The 20,964-nt window shown below is 40.2% G+C and overlaps 1 protein-coding gene across 1 annotated transcript in view; it reads right to left on the bottom strand.

Moving 5' to 3' along the window:
- Positions 1 to 1,988: 1,988 nt before the first annotated feature.
- Positions 1,989 to 20,964, bottom strand: part of CCNYL1 (cyclin Y like 1) — a 126,623-nt gene continuing 107,647 nt past the window's right edge. Inside the window, exons 8-10 of the mRNA XM_073633401.1 lie at positions 18,655 to 18,821; positions 4,210 to 4,372; positions 1,989 to 2,884 (exon numbers count right to left, since the gene is read on the bottom strand). Of these exons, the coding sequence (XP_073489502.1) occupies positions 2,768 to 2,884; positions 4,210 to 4,372; positions 18,655 to 18,821 (447 nt within the window). The 3' untranslated portion in view covers positions 1,989 to 2,767. The remainder of the gene's footprint in view (positions 2,885 to 4,209; positions 4,373 to 18,654; positions 18,822 to 20,964) is intronic.

Below are 20,964 nucleotides of genomic sequence, written 5' to 3'. Positions count from 1 at the left end.
GTTTCCAGTACAATAAACCTTCCATGGTAATGAACAAAATGTGGCCAAAACACACAGCAATACTATAAGAAAAATGTTTAGGTATGAATCTAGCCTCACTCTTTTAGCAAACACAGCTGTGTGGCATACCAAGACTCAAAAATAGTTCCTCAGTTTTAAAATTACTTGGGTGACAGGTTCGCTTGCGAGTTAAAATTCATAACCACAGACCTCAACTTTAATGATCAAGTAGACTTCAATTACCAATTTCCTTAATACTAAAACATTTCTTCACAGATGAAAAAAAGAAAGAAAATTCCCATATTTTGCATTTCCGTACATTCGTTAAAACTGCTGCAAATTTTTGCTTGTGGGTTATGGACTCCAACTTTTTAGCACCATCCAAAGCAGTTTAAGCTTGCCCTATATAACATGCCACATGGGAGATTTTGGCTATTTGGTGCTGTGGGAGGTGTAGGCAGAAATGCTGGGAGGGAAATATATTTACTTGGGAAAATACATATTTAAAATTGATGGTTTTTCTGGGACATTGCAAGCACTTCTACTAATGATTAGTTTTCAAATTTTTAAAATACTGGTTAAAAAAAAAAAAAAAACAACAAACATCCATTTCCGGAAGAACACAAATCATAGAAAACGTTTTTAAGGTAAATAAGGCTTTGATCTTTCTGAAAGTTTTACGCTATGTGCAATAATGGGACGTCGAGTCAAGAACTCCGGGGTGCAAATACAACCATACATTAATAGCCTCAGCTCACCAAATTTGAAAGCTGCTAAAGTTGGTAAAATGCCTCACAGTTCTGCAATTCATAAAAAGCAGCTTCAGCTGGGCACCTGTAGGAGGTATAATGCAGGCAAAAGACAAACATCCTCTTTTCTTCCAATGCCACTTGTAGGATCTACAGTTTCCATGATGGGAATTGCAACAATTGGCCACCAATCACAGAAGACTACTGGCCTGTCAGTAACATTGTGATGCCATTGGAGGTTGACAGACAACCAGGATTCCCCTGGCCTGTCAATCAATTCTGATACAGTGGGTGGGTTCAGTAAGGAAGTCTGATGCTCCCATTTCACTTGCTACAGGACTACAGGGTGGAAGTAACAAGACCAGTGGGGGCCAGGGGGGAAAAGAGGGCATATTAGTCCCTGGCCTTGCACATGAATATAAAAGGGAGACGAAGTCCTATATTTCAGGAAAAAAAATATGGGTTTCTCACACCCATATCTGTGCATGGAACAGAGAACCTATTTGCAAAAGGTAAGAAAGGACCAACATGCACATGCAAAAAAATTTCTGCCTGGAGTTCTGCTTAGGAGACTGTTAGTTACATTTTTAACACTATAAATCGGAGAGTAAATCAAATATATGGTTAGAGAAAACAAAAAACTGAATAGTTTTTAATAGCAACTACACGTGTTGCTGAATTGATCCTTTCACTGCAATTCATCAGTACATAAAAAAAAAGAATTATAATTGAGATTGCTTGGAGAAAAGCCAAGCAAAAGAGCTTTGTTGTATTACACAAAATACCCTCCCCTGTACAAGTAGTTTAACAGTAAATTATGTTTAGCTCAGCAGACTAATTTATTTCTTGGCTTTATCATCAGGAATTAGGCAATTCATCAGATTTTGCCCTTATGGTAGTATGTAAGGAATATATTATAACCGACATCTGTAGCTCTGACTGAATTTGGCATTGACCAACCACGATACATGCTACTGATCTTGAAACTAAAAGTACATTGTCATGTCTCAGCATCTGAAATGATCATAGTAAGACGTCCAATGTTTATATACAACAGAGACATGCTGTATTGATTAGTTAGGGTAGAACAGAGCTCTTTGTATCTTTCACAGATATGAATAAAGTGTGCACGGTAAGTAAAACTTCAGTTCAAGAGAAGACAGCACTAAAGGACCATCAATTAGCAGCAGGTAGTGCACAAAATACATCTTTACATCGCTGAGAGATGAGCAAGTGGTGTAAAATTTTAAAAAGTTTAAAGTTTATTTTGTTTTGCAGTGTCTTATAATGCATAATTTATGGGGGAGCACCATTAGTTACAGTAGTACAAGCCAGTTCCAAGAAAAAAAAAAAAGAAACCATCTTAGGACAGTCATCGTATTAACCAACCCATTCTGGTGGTTGCGCTGGTAGATTGCTGAAAGTTGAAACATTGCACAGAGAAATAACCAGATTTACAGTAAAAATTTTATTTTTTCCCTCTCTGACTGGGCTTTATTTTATTTGCTCAACTATGGCTTTGTGTGGTTTGGAAAGATATCTATTAAAACATCATGTACAACTGAATCCAAGATGAATAGAAAATAAAAGTGGGCAATAGGACAAAAAATAAAAAATACATAATTAGTGTTTTAGCGCCTAAACGTCAATCTATATAGTGTTAAAAATATCGGTCACAGCTATAGGCCTACACAGTAAGCATACAAATGTAGGTGGTTGAGGGATGTCTGAGAAAGGGATTTCACTTTTGATACACCACTTGTTATTCCCTGTAAAGCTGCTGTGCTGCTCTTTACAAGACCCTCTCTCTGTTCCCATGGTGTATGCTCCTTAGTTTTCAAAAAGGGCTTGTAGCGTCCCTGGATTCAATTTCTCTTGCCCCCCACAACCCTTGTGCTGGAAGACACTGCTGGCTCAATATAGTGTACAGAAGAGAGTGTGGGAAGCTTGGTAGTGCCTGAAGTTCATGTTGCACACCAATAGTGTTGTAGCTGTGCCTCATTCCTGTTGAGCTTGCATCAGGAAATAATAGCATTAGTACGCCGAATTCCCACTAGGTTGTCAGCACTGATAGACCTCCTCATCGCAGCTTTAGATAAGTCTTTGTACTTATCTTCACACAGCCTGGAGATAGCCTATGTAAAAAAAAAACACACACACACACACCTTAGGTTACACAGTTTAATAAATATGTAAAAAAAACAGGGCAGTGATAGAGAAGCAATATTATTAATATTATTAAACAAAAAATATTTTCCAAATTAAAGTACAACTAAAAGGCAAAACTTTTTTTTTAGTTCTGGGATAGAGTAGAGGTGGATTAGAACTCCTTTCAGATTTTTGCTGCTGTCTGTTCCCCGTTAAGGAGATTCACCCTCTATTTGGCCTGTTTATTATATATGTTTAAATATGTTTAATATTAATAATCACTGAAAGTAAAAGAAAGTGCCAAGTTTTGGGTTGTCCCAAGAAAGGTATGAAATATTACAATGGGGGGGGCGTGACCTGGAACGGCATGGTGTGAGAAGCACAGGTCAGAAACCAGAAATAATCCTGTGGCTTTCCTGCTTTTCTTCTACCTACTGTGCACTACCCAGTTTCTCCCTCCAGTTGGCACATCATGTCTCTGAAGAAGGCAACGGATACAATCTCGAAGTTGGACAAATTCCAGCTCAAGGAGAAGGACACTCCGGGGGAAGATGGCGCCTCCACGCCTCCTACCAGTGATCCAGCTAGCATTGAAACCGCAAAGGTTCAGGAGGCAATATCCAATTGTCAGAGCACCCCGACAGGCAAAATAGAGGAGGTGAAGATCGATATCCCCCCTATTAGGCAAGACCTCCAGGAACTGAGAGCAGGTTACAGAGGCGGAGAACCGGCTCAGCCACGTGAAGGACGACCTGCCACCATTGCAGGTTACCACTGAGAGACTCCAACATCAACTGCATGCTGTGCAGCAAAAACAGGAGGACATGGAAAATAGGCTCCAGCGATGTAACCTCAGATTTGTGGGGCTGAAGGTGCAGAGGGATCCGATCCCCCCCACCTTTGAGAGCTTGCTTATCACATTTGGCAGGCTTGCATTCTCAGCAACATTCGTGGTGGAGCGGGCCCACCGATTGGCAGCCAGACCACCACGACAAGGTGCACCCCCACAAACCTTTATCGCCAAGTTCCTTAATTATAGGGACAGGGACACCATCTTGCGTCTTACCAAAAAGAATAAATCGTGCAATGGGGACACTAGTTCTGGTGACCTGGGGGCCCCAATGGATTCCCTTAATTTGCAGAGATTTCCTCTCACTTCCTATTTTGGCTTTGGGAAGAAGTGACAGAAGTGAAGGTAAATCTCTCCAATGGGACACAGAAGGCAAAAACACCTGACAGAGGTTATAACCCTCTCTTACTCTATCCAAAAAAATAATAAAAAAAAACATACAAAAATAAAACTAGATTTTACCTCTAGTTTCTGTGCCCTTTCCTTGCTGAGGGGTTCCAGAAGAAAACTAAGGTTGTTATCATCTGCAAGAGATCGCAGGTCAAAGTAGTATTTGGCATATACGCTGGCAGGGACATTAATGTTGAACTGCAGCAGCTCAAGGAAGTGCCTCTCCATTTCATTCCTGATATTAAAATTAAAAAGACAAAATGTAAATTAACAAGAAAATGCAAGTTGGAACAAAAAAAACAAAAAAAAAAAGGTAAACTTGACATACCCGTAAATTCTTTATCTTGAAGTACAGTACAGGACACAGGAAGAGTATTTATACTGGAAAAAGTAATTTTACTGCGCTATCCCAATAATTAAAAAAAAGCTGCAACTATAATGTGAGACACACACACTAAAATATTATATAACAAAGGAAGCTGCGCTGTATGATTATAGTGATCAATATAGTGACATATAAGTGATATGGCTAACTAATTAATAAATTATACGCAACCACAAATGACATGTGCAATAATAAAAATTTTTTTTGAATAATGATAGAAGAAAATATTATGGCAAAAGTTCTCCAAAAAAAATCTACTCCACTGATGAGTTGTTTAAAAAGAAGTTCCACTGAGTATACAGTTCTTAATATTTCAGGTGATAATTCCAGATGATAATTCTTCAACACTATTCAATAGTGACATACGACCACAGCACCAAAGAAGAAGTGATGAAGTACGACAGGAAAGTCCCTCCACCAATAATAATACTGCCGCTTACCAGCTTGTTAGATCTGTTGTTTAAGGAGATCGTAAATGCCTGTGGCTTTTATTCCCAGCTCCGAGTCTTTGTGCTGAAATGGCTAGGTGGACTAGCGTGGTATGTGGTGACGTTAAAAGAACACAATCTATATATAAAATGTTTATAATATATTATATTAAATATAAATAACAATGTATTCATTAGTTAGCCGTATCACTTATATGTCACTATATTGATCACTATAATCATACAGCGCAGCTTCCTTTGTTATAAGAGTATTCATACACCATGGAAAGTCCCCAATAAATAGGAAGGGTGGACAACAAGGCATGTGCTAACAGGCTCAATGAGGGTCATAAGACCCAATGTCAGGCAGCTACTGTGAGGACCCTGTGGCCAAAAGCTGCATCAGCAGAAGACTCAACCACCTGGTAAAACTTTGAACAGAATACCAGGTGGCGGCCTCACACAACTGGGCTACAGAGGCATGATGCTGAAACCCCCAGGAAACTCACTGATCTTTTGGAATAGGCATGTAAAAGCACAGGAGATTTCTCCTTGAGAATGTTCGCTCTTGCAATTGCAAGGGAAGACATATAAGCCTGAACTGAGATTAGGTGATTATCAAGGCATCTGAGGTTGGAGCAAAAGGATCCCTGTTCTGGCAACAGAGGTAGTTTGTTGTTGAATCTGGAGGTTAGGATGTCCACATTTGTTTCTTTCAGGTACTTATAGAGCGGCATCAATTTAAGCAGTGCTTTAAGTATTTTAAATTCACATCAGTTCCTGCCCTCAAGGAACTTACAATTTAAATGTCTCCAACTCACATTCATACATACCAGTGCCAATTTAGACAGAAACTAGGTAACCTACCAACATGTCTTTGGAGTGTGGAAGGAAATCTGAGTATCAGGAGGAAACCCACGCAGGTACAGGGAGAACATGAAAGTTCAATGCACCTAGTGTCGTGGTTGAGATTCAAACCAATGACCCCTGTGATGCTAAGTGGTAGTGCTAACCACTTAGCCACTGCCCACATCCCATATCTCTGGCATATCAGATAGAAGACATCTGGATGAAAAGCCTATTCTCCTCGATCCACGTGATGGTGGAGATAATCTGCCTTACAGTTGTCAACCCTTGGGAAGTGGACCACAGATCAGAGAGCAAGTTTCTGTCTAAGAGATGATCTGCTTGGCTTCCCTCATGCACCCTTGATAGGATATGTAGGCCACTGCTGTGGCACTGTCTGACTGCATTTTGATAGGATGCCCCTTCAGAGGGGAAGGGGGAATCCAGGGGGTCCAGTGCTACAGGACCAACCTGACAGCTCTGGGCTCAAAGATGTTGATTTTGAAGTTTGGCTGGCTTCCCTCAATGGCCATTTTTCTTAGACTCTTATACTCTTCTGGATTGAAACAATCCAGTCCAGCCTAAGAGACTTGTGCGTGTGCTGTGATTACTTTCCAGTGGAAAAGAAGGGCTTCCCCACGATTAGGTCTGGGGTGGTAATCCACTAAAATAAAGAACTTCTTGTTTGACTGGACTGGAGCATAGGCAAATCAAGAGAAAGGGCTGCTTTTTCCAGGTTTAAGAGGTTTGGAGAATTCTTACATGGATTTAGGCGAAAGGTACTGCCTCAAAGGAGGCTACCATCTGGACTAAAACGCTCATGGAGAATCTCAATGTGGGGTCCCTCTTGGATCTCAATTCATGCTCTTAGAGAAAGAACTTTTCTTCTGGGAGAAAGTCTTGCTTGGGATGTGCCCAGGACCAGGCCAGGCAAAGGTAAGTGAAGAGCAGATTTGTTGAAATTGACTACACAGCTGAAAGCCTGGAGCATGTGAAGTGTTCTGTGGAAATTTTCTGATAGTTGAAAGGGAGAGACGTTTGGATAGCTTGTGATTGGGGTGCCCTGAGTCTTGAGAAGAGCAAGCAGAGGTGCTAGGATAATTGTGAAAACTCTGGGAGCAGAGGATAGGCCAAAGGGCAGCGCAACCACTGGTGGTTGTCTGCCAAAGTGCTGATGAGGTGGGTAAAGGGTAACATGCAGACATCTTTGATGTCCACAGGTGCCATGTATTTCCCTGGTTTCAGAAAATGACTGACCTTGCAGATTTCATGTGAAATGTTGAAATTTTTTGAACATAAGGAATTTGTTGAGGGATTTTAAATCCAGAATAGGACAAATACCACTGTTGATCTTTGGTACCACACACAGGTTTTAGTCAAATCCTTTCAACCTGTCTTGTGGTGGTATTGGAACATCAACTCCCTAGCACAAGAGGTTTAAATCTGTCCTTCAGAAATTTTTGGTTAAATTTTAAAGAATAAAGCCATGAGGTGGTTGAGTTGTGAACTCTACCTGATACCCTTTTGAAAACTACAGGTCTGCCACATATTTGACCCCAAGAGGCAAACTGAAATGAGCGAGTACGCCCCTTCCTTGAAAAGAGGGCTTTAGGGAAGGCTTGGTTGTCCTTGATGGATCAAGCCTTGCACCAAAAAGGAAAGGCTGAACATTTTGACACTGAAGCCTGGTTACAGCAGATAGATGCTCTACATTTCGAGGAGCTGGGGGCTCCTGAGAAATGTGATTTTGGGACCTTTCAGTTTTTTAAATGAAACTTTCCCACTTGTAACCTCTGATGGATTAGTCAGGTGCTTCACCAAACAGATGTCTTCCTTGTAAAGTCAAATGAATGAGGCACCTATTGCAGGCAGAGTCAGCACATGTGAATGGAGATAGATGCCATTCTGAAAATGTGTCTCATGACATGTTCTGGGGGAACCACACAGAAAAGCAGAGCAAAATTCAATAGCTGTAATAGATCCAACAGCATTGTCCTAGTCCAGTTAGCTGCAGTTTGACATACTGAAATTGCGAGAGCTGGACCTGCAAAAATAAATAAATAAATTAAAAAAAAAAAAGCCCTTCAGATCTCAAATTTTCTAACTGCAGAATTTTTTAAATAATGAACATCTTCAATAGGAACAGCAAGATGTTCATTTAGGACAGAGACAGAAGGGTCAACTGAAGAAATAGCCAACTTCTTTGCAAACGCTTTTCCACTGGATGGATTTTAGCAAAGATTTTAGGGTGAATGAAAACTTTTCAAGAGTGAGCCAACTGTCAGACAGCAGACTATTTGTTCATGAGCAGTCAATGTTTTGTAAGTTTTTTTTTTTTACTCAGTGGGGCATGGACAGATGGAGGAGGGTCAAGCTGCCATTGCTTCAGTGCGCATGTGCCGATGACGTCGGCACATGCAAATACAGGGGATATCTCCTAAACCGTTCAGGTTTAGGAGATATCCAGGGTAGCTACAGGTAAGCCTTATTATAGACTTACCTGTAGCAAAAAGTGTGTTGTAAGGGTTTACAAACACTTTAATACTAGCAAGCATGTTGTGTGAAGTTCCCTCTCCAACATGATGACAATCTGTGGGGGGGAGGGGGGGGCGACAGCTTCCGCCCAATACTGCCTCAATGTCCTCTTAATTTTGCAATCTCTAGGACTGGCATATTGAGATCTGAATTCTGTTAAGAAACAGGACGAGTAGAGGCATAGCGTATCTGGGCCCAAGACAATAATGGCTGTGTTATATTAGGTATCTGTATGAAATCCATAGGCGACGTTTAAAAAATTCTACAGGTTGCATATTTTGCGGTACAGAGGAGGTCTAGGGCTAGAATTATTGCTCTCGCTCTATCGGTCGCTGCAATACCTCACATGTGTGGTTTGACCACCGTTTTCATATGCGGGCGCTACTCGCGTATGCGTTCGCTTCTGCGCGCAAGCTCGTCGGGACGGGGGGGGGGTTAAAATTTTTATTATTTATTTTACAATATTTTATTTATTTTTACACTGTTTAAAAAAAAAATAAATAAAAATGGTGTAACTTTTATTCCTATTACAAGGAATGTAAACATCCCTTGTAATAGAAAAAAGCATGGCAGGACCTCTTAAATATGAGATCTGGGGTCAAAAAGACCTCAGATCTCATATTTACACTAAAATGCAATAAAAAAAAAAAAAAGTCATAAAAAAAAAAAAAAAAAAAAAAAAAATGACATTTGAAAAAATGTGCCTTTAAGAGGCGTGGACAGAAGTGACGTTTTGACGTCGCTTCCGCCCAGCAGTGTCATGGAGACGAGTGGGCGCCATCTTAGCTTCACTCGTCTCCAGACACAGGACGGAGACGGATGCGATCGCCTCCGCTGCTAACGACGGCTCCGGTAAGCAGCGGAGGGCACCGGATCGCGGCGGGAGGGGGGGGCCTCTCCCGCCACCGATAAAAGTGATCTCGCGGCGAATCCGTTGCAGGGACCACTTTTATCTGAAAGCCGGCCGCCGCACGAAAACGGGGATACCGGGGTTATGGCAGCTAGCTGCTGCCATAACAACCATATCCACCGCCAAAGTTTGGACGTACATCGTCGTGCGGCGGTCAGTAAGTGGTTAATAATCATGTACCACATCTTGGATTTGATATTCACACTCATTGCGTGGCACTTGGCACTTTGTTGTATTTTGCACTATATATATATATATATATATATATATATATATATATATATATATATATATATATATATATATATATTAGATATATAATATATAGATAGATATCGATAGATAGATAGATATCGATAGATAGATAGATATCGATAGATAGATATCGATAGATAGATAGATATCGATAGATAGATAGATATCTACTTTGTGCCTTGCTGTGGCTGAATAAGCGGCTTATGCGGTAATTGTAGACCCTGGTGTTATTTTGCATCACAGGCATCATTCATATACTTTTTACTACTGACATTTAGATATTGCCACCCGAATTTTATGCAGTGAACAGCAATATCAATTTTAGCAATTCTTCTATTAGTAATTCATTAATGTGCAGTTGTAAAAGTAGCATCATTTGTTATTCATAATGAACACAAAAGATGGGGTACGATTCTGTGGGGCTATTGTCTAGTAACACAAATTAAACATGGGGTCATCCTACTGAGGACCAATAAAAGGCAAATAAAATAAAAATATGAATGACAACAGGTGTGTAATTGATGCAGCTAAGATTGCCAGTGGCCGTGGCTGTTTACTGATCCTAATATCTGACAAGTTTTGATTCTTTTATGCCTGTGAGGGGGCAGGGGGAATTCCTTGTTCCATTTATTTATTTATTATGTGATGAGTTCATATTGCCTGAAGAGCCCTTTTTCACCAAGATAATAGCTGCAGCTCTGTGCCGATCCATTTGTTGCCTTGGTGATGTGCCCACTTCTTTTGTTGATACGTCTGTACTTTAGTAATAATAAAAAAGAGCCCTTTCCTGTTATCAATCCCGTGATAATGTTGCAGAGTTCATCAGAGCTAACAGCAAGTACCATTCCTTTCATCTGCTCTAGTGTAGTGTGTTGTCTGCAAGGGAGTTAAAGGAGAATAGTACAACTGCAATCCTGTAGTCCATACGTCAATGGTATATTTATAAATGATTTGGGCAATAGCTTGAGTTTATTTCATTATCACAGCTAAGCTCTATTTTAATAGTTTTATACATTTCTAAAAGTAAGTGGTCTTACATCTGAAGTAAATAATTTTGTGATCAGGTCAATTATGTCACCTTTTTTTGGGCTGGCATCAAATCGCGCACACATCTGTCAGTTTTCAATATGGTAGCAAGTCATCTTGCTTTAACCGCTTCCGGACCAGCCGCCGCAGTTTTACTGCGGCAGGTTGGCTCCCCTGTGCGAAACCACGTACATGGGCTCGCGGGGTCCGGATAGCAGGCGCGCCCACTCCACAGCGGGGGTGCCGATGCTCGTGGCCAACAGTCGCGATGACCGCCGGTTACGAGCGATCGTGAGCTGGAGACACAGAACAGGGTCGAGTGTGTAAACACACACTTCCCTGTTCTGTTCCGACAGGAGTGACAGATCGTGTGTTCCTATTAGCTATAATGTTGCAGTCACAATAAAAATCACAGATCGACGCCATTACTAGTAAAAAATAAATAATAATAATAATAAAAATGCTATAAATCTATCCTCTATTTTGTAGACACTACAACTTTTGTCAAACCAATCAATATACGCTTATTACGATTTTTTTACCAAAAATATGTAGAAGAATACGTATCGGCCTAAACTGAGTGGAAATAAAAATCTTTTATATATTTTTGGGGGATATTAAAAATAAAAACTGCAGAGGTGATCAAATACCACCAAAAGAAAGCTCTATTTGTGGGGGGAAAAAAAAAGGACGTCAATTTTGTTTGGGTACAACGTTGCACGACTGCGCAATTGTCAGTTAAAGCGACGCAGTGCCGAATCGCAAAAAGTGCTCTGGTCAGGAAGGGGGTAAATTCTTCTGGGGCTGAAGTGGTTAAGGCAAAACTGTTGTATCAAAGGCAAGACGATCAGCTTTTGTAAAAAATAATAATAAAATGAAATTTAAAATAAGGTAACTTTGTAATTGATGGCAGCAACACATTTCAACATGGTTGGGACAGGGCCATGTTTACCATACGCAGTAGTGAGGAGACATCGCTGGAAGTGGCAGCAGAGGAGAGGGATGTTCCACTATAGCGGGAGATCCGGATACAGCCTACTACGTGGTTGTTTGGGTATCATCCATTACGCTGTCTAGAGGATTGCTCCAGTGCTAGCCAAACACCCTGATTTGGCTTTATATACGTGCCTGTTGTGCTTGCAATCTGGTAAGCGTACATTTTAAGTGGTGGAGGATCACTGTGAGGGGTGTTTTCAATTTCTCACCTTTCCACATTGGCTCTTATGAAAAGTTATCGTGGGACTCTTTCCATCTCCATTATAGACTTTAGATTTCTGAGGTTATGGACTTTACTATCATTTTGTACATTTAGGATATGATGCAATTTCATGCTATTTTGTATTTATTTTTGCATTGATTTCTATGCATTTTTTCATCCATGGTATAGCGCAGTTGTTTTCATGCTGTAGCTTCCCCTGTTCTTTAAACCACATACTGTAAAATGTCTGGGGACTGAGGAAACCAGTTGCTGGAATTTTTGGAGAGGAAGGTTGTCCCATTCTTGCATAATATAAAATTCTAACTGCTCAACAGCCCTGGTTCTTTCTTTGTTTCTTAAATTCACCTTATTGTTGGTCTCTATAACCACAGTCTATAAACACAGGCTACTATGTGTTATTTTATAACATGTTATTCATACGATCTGATTGGCAGGTCTCAAGATGATTTCTACATTCACACAGTATCCAGGTAAACCAACGTTTTTCCATTGATAGATTGGTAATCTTAGTTTACTGCTTTGTTTACTTTCTCCTAGGGCTGATGAATATTTGATTCTTTGCTTGCCTATTTTTAATAGTGAGGATTGCAACACAAACTTTATAATTTTTTATCCGTTTACACCCACTGGTCCATAGGAGTGAATGGACCGTCCGATCAGGCCAGCCTAAAATACTGACAGACCTGATCAAACCCTGTGTGTTAAAAAGGGACCAAGTCTGTTTTTAAAAAAAAGATCTCTAGTAGATGTAGCAGTTACAGGGGATGAGACAAACCATTTACCACTGAAAGGGTTACTTACAATGGTCAGCTATTATGTAAAACTCTTCTCTCTAATGCAGGGGTAGGCAGGCAACCTGGACTCTTCAGCTGTTTTGAAACTAAAAGTCCCATGAGACATTGCAAAACCCTCACAATCACAGGCATGACTCCTAGAGGCAGAGGCAAGATGGGATTTGTAGTTTCACCACAGCTGGAATGCAGAGGTTGCCTACCCCTGCTCTAAAGGAAAGAAAAAAAAATGGTTTGCTTAAACTGATTCTAGAGTATGAGCTGGAGTTTGGCTTCAATTTGTTAGCATATCTAAATCTGCTAGTACTTCTAACACTACCCCCAGACTGAGAATGCTGCTGTCCAAAGCTGCCCCTGTGCTCGTTCATCCAAAGTGGAGGCACTCTGATACAGGTGGTTTGTTAGTGGCGAGAGCACCAGGTGAAAAGAGGGTAAAAAAAAGGCCTAAAAAAAAAAAAAAAACTGATGCAGACATCACATCTAAAGTATCGCAAGTTGCAATATATTACATTTTTGTTTTGGGTTTAAAGCGTTGGTTAACCCCCCCCCCCAAAAAAAAAATGCTGCTCCTGTCCGTTTAATGTGAAAGCTGCAGCTTGGTGCTTTTGCTTTTTGCCTTACTTCTCTGTATCTCTTACAATATCTGTTTGATCCTGCCAGCTCGTCTTCCCCCTGAGAACAGACCACGATTATCATGGTTGTTGAGCCAAAATATTATGGTCTAAATGTGTCTGCGTCATCCGCAGATCTCCTCTCCCTGTTTTTAGCTCCCCCCTCCCTCTGCCTGTCAACATGTAGTCTGGAGTGAGAAAGGACGATCTCCTCTCCATTGATGGCCAAAGGGAGGAAGATAGGAGGAGATTCCTCTTCTGACATATCTTGCTTAGGTCAGAAGGAACCTGTGTGCCTCCTACTCAGCTCCCTCGGCTCGGATATGGAGATGAAATAGGACAAGTGACAGAGCTAAAAAATGCTAATAAAAAAGGTATTTACACAAAAAAAAAAAAAAAAAAATGATGCTGCAATGCTTAGGGAACCATGTACTGTGTGCCTGATTAATTGGGGGCAATTGGGTTACCACTTTAATAGCACTTTAATTTGCTCAGGCTCAGGGGGAGAATCTAGGCAGGTTGTGCTCATCACATCTAACGTACTGCTTGGGGCAAACTAGAATTACACTTCCTATGATACTATGGGAATTCATTGATGTCCATGGGACCAATGCTTAGAGTTGTTTGCTTAGAGTGGTGCTCAGGACTTCGTGGGCTTTGCACAGAATAAAAACTGGCTGCTGTGGAGATCACACCTAACCACAGAAGGAAGCATGCCACCAGTCTTTTGTAAAATAACGAAGGAGGGCAGTTAGACCAGGAGCCATTTCTCCAGAGGCTGTAACAACCTGGGAAGGAGTAGATCAAGGGGTATGTCAGAGAGAAGGAATATAAAAACCTAAAGAACTCTGTGTAAAACAAAAAGGGAGAGCGTTTTGGCACAAGGGAAGAAAGCAATTTAAGAATAATTAGACTTTTGCTGCTAGCTGGAGTTCAGCTTTAAGTCATCACACCACACAGTTGATAGTAAACCTAAAGACGTGATACAAGATTAGAATGTGTGTGGCCAGCATTAATCAGGATTTCCCTGCTGCCTAACAGTCCAATGGGTAAACCGACCATGCCATATGCTATACACCAAGATGCAGCCAGTTAAAATGATATCCACGATGTAACACACAAACAATGACAAGCTACCACTGCAGCTGCTGGCTTTAGAAGTCAATGCAACATTGGCAGAAACATGTCTAGTCTTAAGAGAAAGAATGCTTAATGCTTGCTGCTTACTACTGGCAAATAACTGGGGTGCCCAACCTCTGGGATTGGTTCCATAACATTATAACATCATTGGCATATGTAGAAGAAAAAAAAAAAAAAAAAACACGACCGACTTCAGTAGGCGAGGAAGTGGGTCAGAGCTGAGGCACTGAGCACTATGCAAAGCAGGGAATATAATCCATGTCTTCCCTTAGTAAAAGCACTTAACAGTACACAAAAACACTTGTTAGGCACACAGTTAACCCTTTGATCGCTCTAGATGTTTAACCCCTTCCCAGCCAGTCTCATTAGTACAGCGACCGTGCATATTTTTAGCACTGATTCCCGCAAAGTATCAAAAGTGTCAGTGTTCGATTGTCCACTGCAATGTTGTAGTCCACTACAAGTCGCTGCTCGCCGCCATTACTAGTCTAAAAAATAAAAATTCTATAAATCTATCCCATAGTTTGTAGACGCTATAACGTTTGCGTAAAACGATCAATATACTGTACACTTTTTTTTTTCACCAAAAATATGTAGCAGAATACATATTGGCCAAACTTTATGAAATTAGATTTTTGTTTTAGAGCAGAAAGTAAAAAATATTGTCAGTAACTTACAGTATTGAGTACAGTGGACAATAAGAGCCAAGTAACATTTTAATGAGGTGATCAGTAATGGCAGCCCCCGACTTCTCTCCCCAATTTCTCTCAAAAGGTTTGCTTTAAATAAAAACTCAAAAGGCTTTCGGTAAGGTTTATTTTAATATTTAAATACATTTTTTAATACTGGCAAAATTGACGCTTATTTTATTTGTGATTGCATGTGGTAACAGAGTGTGGGCCGCAGTAATTTTTAACATTGGATTTTTTGTTGAGTATAGCACTGGCTGTGCTGAGGTTTTTTTAGTTGATAAACGCAGTAACTACTGAAACGTCTTAAAAGTAATAAATCAAATAAGGCCTTCTTAGAGCAAAAAGGCATTAAAAATAGGTCACATTCCTTCATTTTAGGATAGTGAATGGAGTTATACAAAGCATCATCAGCACAGTACAAGGAAACACTATGGGGTTGATTTACTAAAACTGGAGAGTGCAAAATCTGATGCAGCTCTGCATGCTAATAAATCAGCTTCTAACTTCAGATTGTTCAAATACCTTCCAGGTTTTTTGTCAAAGCTCATTTGAACAATCTGAAGTCAGAAGCGGATTACCAGGCACAGCTGCACCAGATTTTGCACTCTCCAGTTTTAGTAAATCAACCCCTATGGCTTCTACAGAGTAGAAAAAAAAGCATAACCCAACAGGTAAGGTGGGCCAAAGGGAAGCAAAAAGCCTTCCAGTTATCTGGTTTGAAGTACTTGTCACAACACAAAAGGAGGAGTAGAAGAAAAAAGCCGCCTTTGACCTGCTTCGCCTATAGTTCAAACACACCTTAATAGGATATGCTACATCCAAAGAAAATTTGTAGCTCAAATCAGATCAAACTCAGGCTCTGAATCGTCATGTGTTGTGCTCCATCGAAGTCTACGATAATTATGTGACTTGCATTTAAAAGTGCTAGAAAAGGAACACTGATGTAGATGCCCAAAAAAATGAGGGCATTACATTGTATGCCTCTATCCACCTTGAAGACCATCCCTACAGTGATAAACCATAAATGAAAAAAAAATGAACAGGGACTTCATATGTGGTATCAAAGATTAAACATATTGTGTAACCAATAATGTATTATATTTTTTATTGCCAAAATACAATACAACATATATTTTTAAAAAACCCACAAAGAGGATATTCGCATAAAAAAAAAAAAAAAACACATAAGATATGAATATGGTCCAAACATTTTTGGACACGCATCATAATATTCTAGCAATACAAAAGTACATTGTATCATTACAATGTCATTGTAATGATACAATTGTACACGATCTGTACAATCCTTGATAGCACATATAATGTGCCTGTTAATATTTTGCATTAAAGGTTTCCTATAGGCCTTGCTCCATCACAAATCATTTTAGGATAGTGGGTTGAGCCATGCAAATCACCCCTTTAAGACCCATTAGCTGACTGTACACCCAGAACTACTAGCTTACAGCACAGATAGAACATAATCATACAACCCCATTTAATCCAAACAGCATACAGCTGTTCCAGACTTGTTGGCCATTATCAATGCAGTGCATGAAAATAGCTTCTATGGAGTAGGGGTTTGGAACCAATGAGAAAGTGGTTATGCTGAGGTGGACCAAAAGAAACCAAACAGCCCTCTACTGGGAAACATTCCATTTGCAGGGAAGGGGGGAAGGTCTACTGCTGAACCTGTAGACCAGTGATGGCAAACCTTGGCACCCCCGATGCTTTGGAACTACATTTCCCATGATGCTCATGCGCTCTGCAGTGTACTTGAGCATCATGGGAAATGTAGTTCCAAAACATCTGGGGTGCTAAGGTTCGCCATCACTGCTCTAGACTGTGTAAACGCTGAGTAAAATACTAGCTAAAAGGGAAGACACTGTCTAATATGCAATTTGTGTGGTGGATTATGGGAATTGCATGCCATGTTCAAGCTGGGAGTGGCATCTCACTGGGGAAAGACAAATGTGTGATGCAGGTGATGTAATTGCTGAAGCATGTGCTATTCAGCAGAACTTAAACTTGTATTAAACTAGGGAGGGCCTTCTCTGTGCTGACACTGACCAATAAGAATAGCTCTGATTCATTCTGGAAGCCTTGCAGAAAGGAGGGAGAAAAGTGTGGGTTTCAAATTCCCAGGCAACTACATCAGCTGGGTGGGCACTGACAGCTTATCTCCTATGGAGAGAAGTACAGCAGAGACCAGGAGGGTGGGGAGGGAGTAAGGTGTTGGTTAACCTTTTCATTCTTTATTTTTTTTTAAAAAGGTGAACTTGCACTTTAAGGCTTTGTACATGGGATGTTTTAAAACCTCTCCTGAACAATTTAACTTGACAGATAGTAACCAACACTTAAAAACATCCATTTAGCCACGTTTGCGTTTAGAAACGTTAAAAAAAAAAAGTCACAAAATGAAAAACTGCTGTAAACAAAATGCAGCTAAACGCGAGATACCACAGTTACAAGCTGTTACAGGCATTTGGCGTTTCAAATTCCTCTGAACATCCGTCCTGAACGCTTTTTTTTGCTTTCCAAAAAAATGCTTCTAAACTCAACTGCCTAGAAAAGATTATAAACGACCCTGTGTACATGTACGGATAAGATAACAGAGGAGAGTTCAGGGGCAGCTAAAAAAAATGCCCAACTGTTCCTAAACATCCAGCAGCTGAGTACATGAAGCCTTAAGATGACAAGCAGAACCCACTATTTATGCATGACAAAGTTAAACTGCACAAATCTGGGCAAAAGTTTTTTTTCCTTCTCATGAAAGTGGGCTGTACCATCACTCCAGCGATGGATTTTTTCCTGACGTCTTCACGCCCAGAGCATATGGGCGACAGGACGTCAGGAACAGTCCACTGGACTGTGGGGTGGGTGGGGGATAGCAGTTGAAGGAACCAGTCTTGTGCTGGGAGGATTGGAGGATTAGGTGAGTATATCTTGGCTCTCTGAAAGTCTACCAAAACGAGCAGTTAACCCATGCAGCAAAAAATAAAAAAATAAATAAAAGTTCTGCTTTAAAGTGGTTCTAAAGCCTCGTACTGCAGCTACCCCCCAAAACCCGCATTGGCTCTCCCTGCTGTCAATCCAATCCTGTGACACGGGAGTGGAGCAGAGTCCTGCTGTGTCAATGGACACAGCAGCGGAGCTAAGAAGCAAGCACGCACGGGTGCCCCCTGGAAAGCGGCTTTCCGTAGGGGAACCTGACGAAGAGGAGGGGCCTGAAGTGCCAGAGGGGGACCCCAGAAGATTGGGGCTGCTCTATTATATATATATATATATATATATATATATATATATATATATATATATATATATATATATACATACACATATACACACATACATACATACATACACACACACATATTAAAACAACAAAGAAGAGGCTTTAATGTCACTTTAAGGATTATTTATTAAATCTTCAGGAAAAATCTCCTCCTTTTAGCCAAACATTTACCACTGAGAGCATCCTTGACACTTAGTTTGTAAAGGATACTGGACTTTCTATTAAGAGTCCATAACTATTTGAAATTCAAACACAAGAAATTATTACAAAAAAAAAAAAACCCTCTACATTCAGTTACTATAATTTACTCATCAAGAAAAAAATAAATAAAAAAATAAACTTATTTTAGCAGTCAGCAGATCAAAATTAAATGTATAGTCAACTCACATGTCTTCTACAGTAATATCCTTTAGTATCTGGCAGTAGTCCACATTCCACACAGCTTGATCATCCCAAACTTTAGAAGCCAGCAAGATCGCTCCCAGTACAATTCTCTTCCAGTTGCTGGGGCATATATCAATTTCAGCATATGTCAAAAGTCTTTCCAAGTAAACCTAAGTGAGAAAAAAAAATGGATGTGATTTTATGTCAGTAACAGCTACATAAAATGTGTTTCCTGAAACAACTTTCTAACAGCTAAAAACAAGTACAGGATTTTGCATTAGAATAAATGTAAATTATAGGTAGTGCAAACCTGAAAACACATTTTAAACTAATGCAATAGAGACCTCTAGTGGCCAAATTGAGATAACACTTCATGAAGTACATTTTAAAAATGCCGGCAAGCTTATTTTCATTTTTTTAAATGAATTAATTTGGGGTCTGGAAGGCCCAGAAAAAGTATGTGGGTACTTTTGCTGTCCCTGTTTCAAACTATAGATTCTTTTTATTTAAATGAGGACAATGACTGAGAAAAGATGCACACACAAGACACAAAAAAAATATTAAAAACAAACAAAAAAAACCTGTGTGTCATAACAAAAATATTAACTTCCAATCTGAGAATCTCCTCCGCAAATTGGAAGTCATTTCTAAAGTTGTTAGGACACCAGATGTGAAGCTTTCAAAAATATATATTTTAATTGTTGAGTAAAAAGTGGTCTTCATGAAAGAATTGCAGCCAAAAGTCCATATCTCTGATGTGTAAACAAGGCTAAGTGACTCAAATATGCACAAAAACACAGGCAGTGGGGTACAGAAAAATGTCAGCAGGTGCGCTGGATTGAGGAGTAAAAATTTGAAATATTTGGCTGTAGTAGAAGGCAGTTTGTTTACCGAAGGGCTGGACTGCAGTACTGTACAATAAGGAGTGTCTGCAGGGAACAGTGAAGCATGGTAGAGGTTCCTTTCAAGTTTGGGGCTGCATTGGTGTCCTCAATGCTGAAAAATATTTATCCATCATGCTATACCATCAGGAAGGAGTGCGACTGGCTTCAAATTTATTCTGCAGCAGGACAAAGACCCTAAACATATAGCCAATGTCATTAAGAACCATCTTCAGCATAAAGAAGAACAAGGAGTCCTGGAAGTGATAGTTAGTCCCCCACAGAGCCCTGACCTCACCATCAAGTCGGTCTGGGATTACATAGAGAGACAGAAGGAACTGAGGCAGCCTAAAACCACAGAAGATCTGTGGTTAGTTCTCAAAGATGTTTGGAACAACCTACCTCCTAAGTTCTTTCAAAAACTTTGCGCAAGTGTACCTAGCTGAACTGATGCTGTTTTGAAGGCAAAGAGTGGTCACACTATTGACTTGATTTAGACTTCTCTTCTGTTCATTTATTTTCCATTTTGTCAAATGATAAAAAAAAAAAAAAAACTTAACACTTCTATCCCTGAAAGCATTCTTAATTTACAGCATTTTTGACACAGTGTAAAATATTGGAATAAAGGATTTGGCGCTATACATGTTCATAAAAAACTTTGCACAAACAATATACAGTGCATCAAACCTAAATGGGCACACTAATTAAATAAATTGTCATAATAGCAAGCAAAAAGTCCATAAGTGATAAATCCCAACACCAAATCGAAATGCTCCGAGATAAAACTTCTAGTTCTTCCATCATGCGTGCTCAGTATGAAGATGGCCACTCACCAGAGATGTTTCACCTCTTTTTACAGGACGGTCAAGAGCTTTTGGAACACCGGATTGGTTCCGCTTATAGCATAAATCCACTCCAATGGCCACTCCCGATGGAACTAGGATGTAAAAAACGACTCCACAGGAGACGCGGCTAAGTCTCATAGTGTAGTAATTTTTTATAAAAGTAAAAAAACAGCAGCAATAATAGCAGTTACACTCACATGTTGAAGTGCCTGGCCTGGCACTAGGTGTAATCAGCGTGTGTGAGTCAGCTAATCCCCCGGGGATGGCGTGTGTTCCACGTCTTGCTCTGGATGGCAAAGCCTGGTATGGGGTATCAAGTAAGGCCCAGGAAGTGAGGGATCCTCCGTCAGCGTGTGTGATTCAGCTAATCCCCTAGGGATGGCGTGCGCTCCACGCCTCGCTCCGGAGGGCAAAGCCTGGTATGGGGTATCAAGTTAGGACCTGGAAGTAATGGATCCTCTGTCAGCAGCGGTTGGCAAGAACGATTCCTCATGAATCCATGCTGATTACTGCTAATGATACAGTTTTCATTACTAAAATCTTGTATATAGTTTCTTATCCACTCCATGAGCTTGCATACCATTGAT

This window comes from Aquarana catesbeiana, linkage group LG06, assembly GCF_042186555.1.
Source record: "Aquarana catesbeiana isolate 2022-GZ linkage group LG06, ASM4218655v1, whole genome shotgun sequence".
Lineage (NCBI taxonomy): Eukaryota > Metazoa > Chordata > Amphibia > Anura > Ranidae > Aquarana > Aquarana catesbeiana.
This window is presented reverse-complemented; position numbering and strand designations above follow the sequence as displayed.